The sequence below is a fragment of the Pantherophis guttatus genome, chromosome 5 (assembly GCF_059756535.1).
Source record: "Pantherophis guttatus breed Tessera chromosome 5, ASM5975653v1, whole genome shotgun sequence".
NCBI classification, from domain to species: Eukaryota; Metazoa; Chordata; class Lepidosauria; order Squamata; family Colubridae; genus Pantherophis; species Pantherophis guttatus.
In genome coordinates, this window is record NC_142067.1 from 14,157,384 (window position 1) to 14,171,739 (window position 14,356).

At 43.1% G+C, this 14,356-nt stretch overlaps 1 protein-coding gene across 2 annotated transcripts in view; it reads left to right on the forward strand.

Annotated features, from left to right (window-relative positions):
- The window catches only part of CEP57 (centrosomal protein 57), a 33,395-nt gene extending 19,416 nt beyond the window's left edge, over positions 1–13,979 (forward strand). For both annotated transcript variants that reach the window (XM_087894617.1, XM_034408817.3), the window contains exons 7-11: positions 991–1,107; positions 1,414–1,494; positions 5,052–5,278; positions 8,114–8,258; positions 13,622–13,979. In XM_087894617.1, coding sequence (XP_087750743.1) covers positions 991–1,107; positions 1,414–1,494; positions 5,052–5,278; positions 8,114–8,258; positions 13,622–13,819 — 768 coding nt within the window. In that variant the 3' untranslated portion in view covers positions 13,820–13,979. The remainder of the gene's footprint in view (positions 1–990; positions 1,108–1,413; positions 1,495–5,051; positions 5,279–8,113; positions 8,259–13,621) is intronic.
- Positions 13,980–14,356: the final 377 nt, after the last annotated feature.

Genomic DNA, 14,356 nt, shown 5'->3' on the forward strand with positions numbered 1-14,356 from the left:
AGATTCAAGTGTCTGAACTACCAGGCCAGCAAGTAGGATCAGATGCTTTGTTTGGAAAACAGCAAGCCCAGAGTCATAGGAACAACTGCAAAGTTAAAAGACAGAGAGATTTAACAATACAATTCCTTCATATTGAGTCGTAAAACAGTTCACTAGTTACATTCTAGATGAATTAATTGTTGTGCTAAACCATAAAGTACAAAAATTGGGATCATAACATATTAAGCTGATGTATGCTTGTTTAAAAATTAAAAAAACAAACAAAAAAAAACATATTAAGCTGGAAAAAGGAGTTCCTGCAGATTTTACTCCGCTAATCATTGCCAACAATAGGGGACGATGCTCATCTCCATTTCAAAGCCATTGAGCTGTCCGAAGACATTTTCCGTGATCATATGGCCAACATGACATCATGTTACTTTCCCACCGAAGTGGTACCAATGTATCTACTCGCATCTGCACACTTTTGAACTGCTAGTCTGGCAGGAGCTGCTGTGAGGAAGGGAGCTCACTCTGTTGCATGATGCTCGAGTCTCGAACCTCGGCTGCCGACTTTCCAGCCAACAAGCCTAGTGTTTTAACCACTGAGCCACCACGCTGCCCTGTTAATCTGGAAACATAGTATAATGTTTTTTTCAGAAAACTAACCAATCCCATTGCTCCCAAATTTCTGCTACCATTTGGGAAAATCAAGACTAAATGGTAATAAACTACAGAAAATCCAAACTCTCCAATGAACTAAAAAGCAACAGGAAAGGGGAATTGGGGTGTGTTAACCTTTCTCTTTCCTCCCTCCCTCTTCCTCAGCTGAGGTCCCAAATCCCTGATTGGGAGAAAAATCATTCTGGAATTCAATTTCTGTAGAATTTCCACTTTTAGGGATCCAAATTGACAAGCCAAGGAAGGTCTCGTTTCTGGATTGGTTCATCACCAAGTGTCAAGTTCTGTTACTGTGATGAAATGAAATAATTCCCAGCTTTACCTTGGCAGCTTCAGACAGGATTGGAGACAAATAGAAGGTTGCTTCAGGCCCAGACTCAGCCAACACCAGTCTTGATGCCTTCAAAACCCAAAAAGATGAAAAAGAAATCAAAGCAGTCAGAGAAGGTAGGTAGAGGCTACCTGCTTGCGATCTTATAAATAGTTGCTTGGGAATCTTAGGGAAGCGAATAGGATTGCAAAGCAAAGCTGGCTGAGGAATTCAGGGAGTTGAAGCCCACAAGTCTTAAAGTTGCCAAGGTTGGAGACCCCTGGTTTATGCTACATTATTGGTTTGCTCTCAAGCCTTTAATACAAGAATGAGAGACCTGAATGGCCTCATTTAATTGCCAGCTGTATGGATTTCATTTAAACAGAATTAAATCTGGCATAATTCCTTTTTCCTCTTGAAAAACCTTCTCCTCTCTCCCTTAGAATGCCTCGGGAATGACCCACTTCCACTCCCAGCCCCACTACAGGCTACGACTGGGCGATGTGCCTTTTGTTGCTGGGAAGGTAAGGAAGGATTATTTTCTCGATCGCTTGGTGCTGTCATAGCAAACAGTGGAAAAAAGCGGAGCTGGTTTCATTTAAATTCCTGTACGTATCCCAGAAGTATCTTAGTAGTTATTCTTGGAAGAGAAGGTGGAATGAAACGAGCCTCTGTTCTGACCTTAGTTCTGAATTAAGAATGCTGCTGCTGCTCGTGGATGCAAAACCTCAATTGTACACACATACAAATGAGAGATTTCAATAGGCCTTTTGTTGGTTGGGAGACCAGAAGTTCTCCAGAAGTTGCTGAGCTGTATAATTTGTGGCATTCCTCGTTGGCCATACTTGGTTTCAGGCTTCTGGCTATAGACAAAAAGTCCAGAAAGGAGTAGGGAAAAAAATAGGGTACAAGGGAGGAAGAGATTGAAAAAAGGGGCTTGAAGGCAAGAAAGGATAGACTCATCCAACAGCTGGCCTGCAGTCCTCCACAGATTACTTGAAGGATAACAGAATAACAGAATTGGAAGAGGTCTTCTAGCACAGAAGTTGGCAACCTGCGGCTATGGAGCTGCATGTGGCTCTTTCATCCCTCTGCTGCGGCTCCCTGTTGCTGGTTGGTTCCACAATTGATAGGGCTCTCGTTTAGGACAGGTAAAGGAAAAAGGATGCCGTGCTAGGAGGAGACTCTATGGTGGAGGAACCGGACTTCCGGTTGGCAGAGGAAAAAGGACACCGCAGTAGGAGGAGATTCTATGGTGGGGGAACTGGACTTCCAGCCAGCTCCAGAATTGAATGGATGGCTTCTGGTTAGGACCTTCGTGGCTCTTTGAGTGTTTAAGGTTGCCGACCCCTGTTCTAGTCCAACCCACTGCTCAGGCAGGAAACCCTATACCATTTCAGACAAATGGTTGTCCAATCTCTTCTTGAAAACTTCCAGTGTTGGAACATTCACAGCTTGCCAATAAACGAGAATATTTGTAGCTCAGGATGGAAATGAAGGGTCCTTGGTGCTCTCTGAGCACTAATGATATTATCTAGTTTGGGCATTGAAACATCTGCAAGAGAACAGAGAGCACCAAGGACCCCTAATCCAACCTTAATCAGGTCCACTCTTGTTTTAATGATCCTAATCTTCCTGGCCATGATGCCATCAGACCAGTGATGAAATCCAATTTTTTTTACTACTGGTTCTGTGGGCGTGGCTTGGTGGGCATGGCTTGGTGGGCATGGCAGGAGAAGGGTACCGCAAAATCTCCATTCCCATCCCACTCCAGGGGAAGGATACTGCAAAATCTCCATTCCCACCCCACTCCAGGGGACGGATACTGTGAAATCTCCATTCCTTCCCCACTCCTGGGGGAAGGATATTGCAAAATCTCCATTCCCACCCCAGTCCGGGGGAAGGATACTGCAAAATCTCCATTCCCATCCCATTCCAGGGAATGGATACTGCAAAATCTCCATTCCCTCCCCTCTCCTGGGGGAAGGATATTGCAAAATCTCCATTCCCACCCCACTCCAGGGGACGGATACTGCAAAATCTCCATTCCCACCCTACTCCAGAGGAAGGATACTGCAAAATCCCCATTCCTACCCCACTCTGGGGCCAGCCAGTGGTAGTATTTGCCGGTTCTCCGAACTGCTCAAAATTTCCACTATCGGTTCTCCAGAACCTGCTGGATTTCACCCCTGCATCAGACACAAAACTGAGCATAAGGCAGAACTGCTCCTAAAACAAACCAGGAAGTATATAGTCCCATTGATTCTATTTGTGTGGGGGTTTTTTTTTAAAGAGTAAACGAATTGCTTCAGGGCAGGAAAAAAGACTTTATGTCTTACATGTTCTTGTCCATTTTAACTTGCTGTGTATACTTGCTAGCTGGAGTTGAGCCATAATTCTCAAGATATTGCACATTTAATGGAGAAAGAGCATAATTCAGTTTTTATAGAATTCAGATATTGGTGAAAATGGTGGCTTAGGTCAGGATATTGGACTCAGGGCTGCACAGAGCTTCGTCTGATATTTCAAGGGGTTGCAGTCCAAACTAAGTGGCGCCTTTTTAATCTTTCCTCCTTTTTTTGGAGGATTTGTTAGTAATGGCAAAATTCCATCCTCAAAAATGATGGTCACCTTTATCCTGGTGCGAAGACGGTGTCATTTATTTCTCTTTAAAGCATTGCCGTTTTAAAGAAATTGCTGTTAAAAATAGGGTCCAAATATGTGAGCCCTTCACCCATTTGAGATTTTGTTATGGAGTAAAGTTAACATCCTTGGTGTTCTCTGAGCTTCGTTGTTTTCTTGCAGAAGCTTTCTTACCCAACTAAGGTAGCATCATCAGTGCTACTAATACATATATTCATATACAAATACAAATATTCTCTTCTAAAGTTAACATTGTTAAAAGGTATCACTGTGTTTGTTCCAAAGGTGCTTTTTCAAGAAGCAACTGCACTTTCTGGTTTTTCTTTGAAGACGTTTCACTTCTCGTCCAAGAAGCTTCTTCAATTCTGATTGGATAGCGGGGAATGGAAGGATTTATACCCCTTGCAGACAGCTGGTCATTTGCATCCTTTTAGAGAGTCATTGAGGCCACTTAGAAGTTTATCTGCGTCCTCACTTGAGTAGTACAAAAAGATGTGGAGCCTTTTTGGGACCATTGAAAAGACTGTTAAGTTTATTTATTTATTTATTTATTTATTGGTTCGATTTATATGCTGCCCTTTTCCGGAGACTCAGGGCGGCTTACAATGCGTTAAGCAATAGCCTTCATACTTTTGTATATACCTGCTTAGTAGGGCTTTCGCCCCCCCCCCCCCCCCCGCGGTGTTCTTTTTTATACAAAGTCAGCTTATTGCCCCCACAATCCGGGTCCTCATTTTACCAACCTCGAAAGGATGGAAGGCTGAGTCAACCTTGAGCCTGGTAAGATTTGAACTTGCAGTAATTGCAGGCAGCTGGTGTTACTTAACAGTGCTTTAGTCTGCTGCGCCACCAAGTTCAAGAAGTCTCCACATCCATTTGCACTACCGTGTTTCCCCAAAAATAAGACCCTGTCTTATATTTTTTTGAACCCCGAAATAAGCGTTTGGCCTTATTTTCAGGGAGGTCTTATTATTTTGGGGCATGTGGAGGAAACCAGAGGAAATGGCGAGGACTGGCTGTGCATGCGTTTAAATATTTTTTGGGGAGGGCTTATTTTCAGGGGCGGCTTATTTTAGTGCATGTGCTCAAAAGCCCAATTGGGCTTATTATCAGGGGATGTCTTGTTTTAGATAAGATAAACCTCTAAGTGGCCTCAACAACTCTCTAAAAAGAACGCAGATGACCAGCTGTCTGCAAGGAGTATAAATCCTTCCATTCTCCATCATCCAGTCAGAGCTGAAGAAAGCTTCTTGGATGAGAAGTGAAACGTCTTCAAAGAAAAACCAGAAAGTCCAGTTGCCTCTTGAAAAAAGCACTTTTGGGACAACCATGACCTGGATGACTGAGAGTCTCCATAGACATTTATCACTGTGTTTGGTTCGTTCAATGCTTAACCTTGGTGCTCTTCATTTGTGCCGTCCGCTGTTCGTTGCCTCAGTCTACCAGCCCAAGCCACTCGGTCACAGCCAACGTCCAGCATGTGCTCCACCTCATGAAGCAGCATTCCAAAGCCCTCTGCAACAGCCGCGTGGTCAGCGAAGCCCCGATGAGTAAGCCGACGAGTAGGGGCAGGAGATCATCTACGTCTTCCCTTTCTTCCACGTCACAAGGAGACCTTTCTGAGGTGCTTCTGACCTTACAAGATGAGCTCGGGCAAATGAGTTTGTGAGTCAAAACTCTTGTGCAAATGTTCGCCGTGTGACTTTTTTTCTGACCATACCTGTATTTTATTAGATGGCGGTCCAGCAGACACGTCAACCACTTCAAAAGTTTTTTTTTTTCCAGTCCTATGGGTAGGTGGGTTGGAAACAACGTCTGGCCATGCTTTCCATCTAAAAGATATGCATGGGATGCTGCTACGACCGTAGCATAATCTGCCTTGTGAAACCTTCTTTGACCAGGTTTCATAGAAGGAACGGATGGATTCTAAGTAGTTCAGCAGCACTTGAAACGTGATGGGCCCTGATAATACTGATAGAATAAATCTGAAAAGAAATTGAAAGGAAGTATATACTATTAGAATACAGGAGTTGCTCGGATACCAAACAAGTAGAATATTCCACAGCAAAGAAGATAGAAAGGAGAGAGGAATAGAGGATAGGAAGAGGAGAGGGAGGGAGAGGAATGGAAGAAAGGGAAAAGGAGAGGAAGAAAGGGCAGGGGACAGGAGTAGGAGAGAAGGTGAGTAGGGGGGAAAAGAAGAGAGGAGTGGGGGGAAAGGAAGGGGAAGGAGAGGAGGGAAGAGAAAGGAGAGGAGGGAGGGAAGGGAAAGAGGAGAAGAAGAAAAAGGGTTGTTGCGAAATGAGGGAAGAAAGGGTAGAAGAGCAACTCCGAATGTAATTAAAATGCCTTATTTTAATGCTTTCTTTAAGGAAAACATGTATATGTAGGATTAATTGTCTATAAGCAAATGTACATTTTGTATTATGTGTATAAGAAATAAAACTGAAAAACTTTTCCCAAAAAACCCCCCAAACCTGATGGGCCCTATCGAGCACTGTGCAAGTTTTATAGTGATACGTGAAGTTTACCCAAGTGATCAATTGGACCAGATCATTGAGACCAGCGGTCCCCAAATCTTTTGGCGCTGGTTTTGTGGAACACCATTTTTCCACAGACCGGAGTGGGGGAGGGGGTGGGAGAGGCACACGCAACTTAGGTCCCTCACACAGGCAGTTTACAGTAGGGTCATCCCAAAAGAGCTTTTTCAGGAGGCAACTGGACTTTTCTTGTTTTTCTTTCGATGACGTTTTGCTTCTCACCCGAGAAGCTTCTTCAACTCTGACTGGATGGTGGGGCTGAAGAAGCTTCTTGGATGAGAAGCGAAACGTCTTCGAAAGAAAAACAAGGAAGTCCAGTTGCCTCCTGAAAAAGCAGCTTTGGGACAGCCATGACCTGAATGACCGAGAATCTCTACAGATCTTTACAGTAGAGTTTTTGCTTCTATGAGAATCTAAAGCCTGATGATCTGAGGTGGAGCTGAGATGGTGATTTTAGGGCTGGGGAGCAGCTGCAAATACAGGTGAAGCTTTGCTTGCTAGCTAGCCACTCCCCTCCAGCTGTGCCGCCTGGTCCTTCCAGGCCACAGACCGTTACCAGTCCATGGCACAGAGGTTGGGGGACCCCTGATTTAGACAACCTCTGTGCCTCCTTTTTATATACTGGTAAAACCTCAACTATTATGAACCCTGTGGCCAAATTCTGTGCTGTAGATGTAAGGCCTGATGTGAGATAATGTGGGCTCTTTATAATTTTTTTTTTTTAAATCAGTGAATCTGGTTGCAAAGTCAAATTAGGTTGACTTTGATCTTGACTTTGTAGCGCTTCTTAGAACTGTTTTCGTTTTTAACATGATTTATTTTATTGTTGCTGGTCTTCGATTATGATCATTCACTCAATAAAGAAATGGGTTTTTTCCCTCCAGGATTTTTTTTTTTTACTTCCAGTCTAACATGCAGTTCTAGTGTTTCCTGGAGGTTGTCTTAAGTCAGGGGTCAGCAACCTGCGGCTCTGGAGCCGTATGTAGCTCTTTCACCCTTCTGCTGTGGCTCCCTGTCAGTCAAAATATGCATCATAACCACCAATGTGCGACACCCGCCAGCACACGATTTATTGAGCTTTTCAACCCCTGGTAGGCCAGCCATGGATAAATCCAAGAAAAGAAGTTTCAGAAGAAAACAGAACGTTTAATTCAACTACATATGCTAGTTTTGTGGCCACTCAAGAAATAGTCAGGCACGGGAAGGGTTTTGTGGTATTTTCTTTTCTGTGGGAAATGGGTCCAAATGGCTCTTTTGAGTGTTTAAGGTTGCAGACCCCTGTCTTAAGTACTAAACTGACCCTGTAAACTTTTGAATTCAATGAACATGGGACAGGCACTATCTTTGAATTCAAAGGGATTTTCTCTTAGCTATAATATTTGGTAGCTATGTATGCTAAACCTCTGCTTTGCACAATGTTACAAGCTTTATCTGATTTAATTCCAATGATTTAAAATAATCTTGGATGGCCAAGGGTTTTTTTTGGCTTGATGGCTATGCTTTGTCCTTGCATTCTGCCTGCCGGCTGCAAAGGATGTGGTTAATGATGTCATGAGATTACTAGAATTGGCACAGCTTCTCAGGGATTGTTCTGTTTCCTTGCTTTAAAATCAGAGTAGTCACATTAGTTCTGGAAGGAGAAACCCAGGCCAAATTTTCCTTTATACCAGCCTCTGGGGATTTTTCTTGGAGGTTTTAGTGTTGGGAAATACTATACAGGGTAGTGTTGAATTAGTTGGGAAAAGAAGCAGTAAATCCTATTCCTTATTTGCTAATCTCTTACAAAACGCTGGACTCTTCTGACATTGGAGTGTTCCGAGACAGTAGTAGGATTGCTGCGTGGAAAAAAAATGTATTGCTTCTATTAGCAAAGTGGGTCTGAAATATACGTATTAAAGAAATTCATTATCAGCTATGTTTTTTCACCTTGTTTTATTGGTTTCTTTGTTTTGCATACAAGCCAACACCAGCACTTAGCAAAACTCATCCATGAAGCTTCAACGATTGCCTTAAGGAGAGACTTGGAGAAGGATTTGGACGTGCTTGTGAAAAGGATGGAAGCCAAGGCTGAACAAATCAATAAAATCCAGAGGCATCGGGCACGGGTGAGTTATCCTGATGACTGCTTTCAGTCCCCTGTCAAATCACTGGAGAGTCAGTTTGATATAGGGATTAGGCTAGAAACTGGAAGACTGTGAGTTCTAGTCCTGCCTTAGGCATGAAGCCAGCTGGGTGACCTTGGGCCAGTCACCAGGCGACTGAGTTCTAGTCCTGCCTTAAGCATGAAGCCAGCTGGGTGACCTTGGGCCAGTCACCAGGCGACTGTGAGTTTTAGTCCTGCCTTAGCATGAAGCCAGCTGGGTGACCTTGGGCCAGTCACCAGGCGACTGTGAGTTCTAGTCCTGCCTTAGGCATGAAGCCAGCTGGGTGACCTTGGGCCAGTCACCAGGCGACTGTGAGTTCTAGTCCTGCCTTAAGCATAAAGCCAGCTGGGTGACCTTGGGCCAGTCACCAGGTGACTGTGAGTTCTACTTCTGCCTTAGGCATGAAGCCAGCTGAGTCACCTTGGGCCTGTCCCTCTCTCTCAGCTTTAGGTAGAAGGAAGCAGTGACAAACGACTTCCTAAATTTTGCCAAGAGAACTGCAGGGATTAATCCAGGCAGTTGCCAGGAGTCCAGTCTTATTTGAAAGCACCGTCCCCCACCCACCCACAGATAACAACAACAACAATGAAATCATTGCACAGAATATCTTTATTACAAATAAACACTAGCCAGAGAAGTATACAGTTATATAACATACTGTGAATTGCCAAACTCAGTGGGACTTCTCTAACGATTTCTAATTAAGTTAGGAAAAAAAAATAAAGTAAAATGAAATAGAAATTAAAAAATAAAATAAAATGAAAGTGCCAAAAGGATAAATATTGCACTAGAAAACTGCCTTTGTAAAGGCGTAAAAGAAAACATAAGTTATAAAATAGAGTAGTATAAAATGATACAAAAATTTAGATAGAATTGCAAGTGACATGGTTATTTATTATTCCATCTGGTCAAGTTGAATAATAATTGCCTGGTTTCACTCAAGCTCCGAGGCAGAATTTTCGGCTTTAAAAGTGACATCATCATTACAGTCTGTCCAAAGAAGTGAGACATAAATAATTGTTGAAGTTCAAGATAGCATGTTAAAAGATACTACATTAACAACCTCTAGCATAGACTATTTTGCAGCAATAGGATGATCTAGGTCAGTGTTTCTCAACCATGGCAACTTTGGAGACATATGGACTTCAACTCCCAGAATCCCCTAGTCAGCCATGCTATCTGGAGAATTCTGGAAGTTGAAGTCCACATGTCTTGCTAAAGTTGAGGAGCACTGATACTATGGAGTCTATGGAGATTCTCAGTCATCCAAGTCATGGTTGTCCCAAAGAGTGGGAAATAAAAGAGCCTTGGTAGTACAGTGATCTAAAGCATCCTGTTATTAAGCTGGTTATTAAGACCAGCTGCCTGCAATTACTGCAGGTTCGAATCTCGCCAGGCTCAAGGTTGACTTAGCCTTCCATCCTTTCTAAGGTAGGTAAATTGAGGACCCAGTTTGTGGGAGCAATAAGCTGACTTTGTATAAATATACAAAAGGATGAAGGCTATTGCTTAGCGCATTGTAAGCCGCCCTGAGTCTCCGGAGAAGGGCGGCATATAAATCAAATTAAAAAAAAAAAAGATGCTTTTTCTCAAGAGGCAACTGGACTTTCTGGTTTTTCTTTGAAGACGTTTCACTTCTCATCCCAAGAAGCTTCCTTCTTCAGTTCTGACTGAGTGGTGGAGAATGAGAACTGAAGAAGCTCCTTGGCTGGCTCATAAACTTTACCTATTGTAGGTTCCTCTTCTGAAAGCAAGGGAAGCTCCTAGTATTATATCTCCGTAAATCAAAGGCCATTATTTGCTGCACAACACCTTCTAGCTTTGGTAAAACCCAAAGAATGGAAGGCTATGCAACCTTCTGGAATCCTGAATCTTGGGTATATATCGACTCACAGGGCTTGCCTACGATAGGAATTGCTGAAACAGAAGGCTCCCATCAGGGCTTAGTTGCACGCATGAAGCCATAGGTGATCATTCTGTGGCCACTGCTAGAGGCACGAGAACAAACACGGAAGGACAACTGGTCCACAGTTTTTTTGTCTGGACTTCGTCTCTGACATCTTTTAGATGTATTGGACTGGAAGATGATGGAGGTTATTCTGAACAGTTGGGGGACACTGTTCAAAAAAGCTGTTCCGTTGTCTTCAGCAGCTTCTCTGCAAAGACACAAGCATTTCTGGGAACCAGAAGCCAAATGCACGATAGGTTTAATTTAATCTGCTTCTTCAATCAATACTGTACAGTAGTGGCCAAAATTGTGGAAACCTTTTGGGAAAAGTGTATTTTCTAAAACTAGCTAATAACACCACTTTTTTTTTTTTTTTTTGGAAGTAGTACCATAAAATTATATATCAGTGGAAAGATAATTTAATCAAAAAATGTAATGCAATAACTTTTATGGAGGATTTGCTATTAGAATAGCAGGTACAGTATAAAGAAGAAAAGTGAAACACGTGGAAAAAACGAGATATACAAAAATTATCACCATAGAAAAAACAAGATATACAAAAATTATCACCATGTCAGTTAATACTTAGTTGAGCAACCTTTAGCATGAATTACGGCCTTACAACATCTTCCCATGGAATAAACCAAGTCTTTTTTGTTCTGCAGCTGTTCTAATGTGAAACCAAGATTGAATGATTGCTTCTATTAACTGGGTTTTATTGCTGGGTCGCTTCTGTCTACCAAGTTTCGTTAGTCGGCTCCCTAGATTTTCAATTGGGTTAAGGTCTGGGCTATTCCCAGGCCATTCCAGAAGTGGAATAGGATTATCTTGAAACTCCAGGAAAAAAAAAAGTGGTGTTATTAGCCATCAAACCTCAAAAATACACTTTCCCCAAAAGGTTTCCACAATTTTGGCCACTACTGTAAATTTGCCCCCCTCCCCAGCAGTCTGAGAAATTGCTAACGATACCTATAGGGTGGAACCTTGAATATTTTCCCTTAAACCAGAGACTAGCCTGCATTTCCATTTCTTCCAGACTTAATGATGTTTGATTTGCTCATGAACCATATGATCCATTCCTTAGCTTGACTTTGTTTCTTCCATTTTTTTTCCTTTTTGTCATTTTAAACCTACTTTTATCATGGGTTTTGAAGATTCAGGAAGCTCCGATTGGTTGGCATTGGGAAATATTGTTACAAGAGCAATTTTGAAGCTGCAGGATTAGTACTGTTTCCCTCCCTCTCCCTTTTTTCTCAAGCAGAGGAGAAGCGGTTGATTCTTTCTGCCAACGCTATCTTTTACTGTCCATGTAGATAGCCTTGCAGCTACACATATTTTTAAACTATATTTCCACTCCTTTTTGGTAGGGCTACGGACCTTATAAAAATTAATGTGATACAGCAGTACAGGTAGATATCGACTTATGACAGATCGCTTAGCAACCGTTGTCAGCATTCCAAGTGATGCACCCATAGGAAACAGAACTCCGAGGCAGGCAAATTTCTCAAAGGACAATTTATTGGATATATCATATTGGCACAACTGGTGAAAGCCGACTCTGAAAAAAATTCCCGCGGTTTTCATCTAGTTAAAAAGTAAACATTTCCCCTTCCCCCCCAAGTCACTGGTCACGCTGTCCAATCAAGGTGCTGGCTGGTTGCCTGGTTACTTCACTCCTCCTCTGGCCAGCTACCTGTCCTTGGTTCCCACAGGAAAACTTTCTTGTTTTGACTACAAAACCCCATCTAGCTTATTCCCCCCCCCCCCTTCCCTCTATGTGTGTCAACCCTGAAGTCTCCAAGATGGCCTCAGCCAGGTTCACTTCAGGGTTGACAACCATTTGAAGTGACAACAGACCTCCCTAGGGCTACTTATAATCCAAAGTCAAAATTCTGACAACCGGGCCCTCCCGTGGTCACATTTTGGCCTGCATTTAGGACTGTTCGCAACATTACACAATCACACGACCACAATTTACAATTTTTTTTTTTGTCAGAAACCAGTTTTTACTTCTAGTTTCCAGCAAAAAAAGCACCCACTGTGGAAAATGCTTAATGACTGCTGTGTTGACTTAACAACCACAGCGACCCCCTTAATGACCATGACAAAAAAGGTTATATAATCAGGCGAGCTCATGTAGTTGACCTAATTAATGACCAGCATGATTTACGACCATAATTCCAGGCTCAATTATGATCGTAAATTGAGGACTACCTGGGGAGAAGAGAAAAGCTATGGATTTAATTGCAGGATTAATTGCTAGGCCAAGCAGCTTCTGAGATGTTGGATCAACAGCCATCAATTTAAGCACAAGCAAAACACCGAGTCCATGTAAGAATTGTATCATGTTTTAACCAAGGAGATAGTCTGCTGCATTCATTAGAAGGTTCCCACCAAGCAAAATTACAATTGGAGGAAGTAGGCTTGCCTCTGAAAAAAGATAGTATGCCCAAAAGATTGTGTAGAATATATGGTTGTTTCTTGTTTTGACTCACATACCTTTAAGTATAAGTAAAGATCTGAACCAGGGATGAAATCCAGCAGGTTCTGACTGGTTCTGGAGAACCGGTAGCGGAACTTTTGAGCAGTTCCTAGAACTGGTATTGGAAATTTTGAGTAGTTCAGAGAACCGGCAAATACCACCTCTGGCTGGCCCCAGAGTGGGAAGGGAATGGTGATTTTGCAGTATCCTTCCCCTGGTGGGAATGGAGATTTTGCAGTATTCTTCCCCTGCCGGTAGTTAAAAAAATTGGATTTCATCACTGATCTGAATGTTATAGAACAGTGATGGCTAACATTTTTGTTGTCGCATGCCGAAAGCGGTGGGAGCGCAGGGGGGTCGTGTGCGCGGGTGCCCACCCACATAATGCAATGCCCCCCCGTGCGCCCCAACCCCCTGTGCATGTGCACTTGACCCCCCGTGCTCCCCCCGTGCATGCGCACGACCCCCGTGGCAGAGACCCAAAAATCACGGTGGGGGGCACGTACACATGCGCGGTGGAGCTGAGCTGGGCGACGGCTCCACGTGCCCACAGAGAGGGCTCCGCGTGCCACCTGTGGCACACGTGCCATAGGTTCACCATCATAGAACTATAGAACATTAATTAAAGATCTGAACATTATAGAATGTTCCTCTGGCATCTAGCGTGCGAGGAGCGAGGAGGAAAAAAATTAAGTGATCTGTGAGTGGCTGAAAATAGAAAGAGACAAAGACCATTTGTAACAATGAGTGCGCGAGTGAACAAGAACAGACATCTAAAATAGATTAAAGAAATTACCGGAGTGTGGCCACTTTCGGAATGAGTGGAAGTTAAAGTCCGTTTTAAAATGCCCAGATTCTTATTTCTTTTTTTATGTGGGTTGTGCTTGGGTGTAGCTGGAGAAGCTGAAGGTCAGCAAGGCCAAGCAGCACGGCGCTCGGGATTGCTGTAAAGTGGACGAAGAGAAGAAGGCGAAAGAGGCCGGTTTGAAAAGGAAGCCCGGCGGGCAGGGTAAGAAGAGCCTCCAGCTGCTGAGAGACATGCAAAGTATACAGTCCTCCCTCCAGAAAGATGACATCACTTGGGACTGCTGACTTGTCTTCTCCTCGTGTGTGTGTGTGTGTGTGGGTTGTTGTTTTTTTGTTGTTTTTTTTGAGGGGTTTGCACCTTTTATCATTCTGGCTGCGGCCCAACCAGCTGGATGAAAGACAATACCATAGTGGCACCTTCTAAACAAAGGCTTCTCCTATTCTACCTGTATGCCTGATCGTGTTACCATCGTGGAGGGGAACCTGGGGATGGGTAGAAAGGGAGAAAAGATAGGCCGCCCTCTTATTATTTCATTGCTAAAGCCCCACATTGGCATCGCCACCAATGGGATATTTTGCTACGAAACGTAATCCTTGCCCTTACAATTCTGCTTCTGACCATTGTACTTCATTGCTTGGGATGATTTCCTTCTACAAGTGGTTTTTTTTTTTTTTTTTAAACCATTTCATTTGGAGCACTGAAAATTAACTGGGAAAAAGCATAAGAATTATTATTATTATTATTTTTGCAGAGTTTTGACTCTGTTTTATAAACATACGGTGCCTTTGAATGGAGCAGTGGTATGAAGCCCTATGTCACTT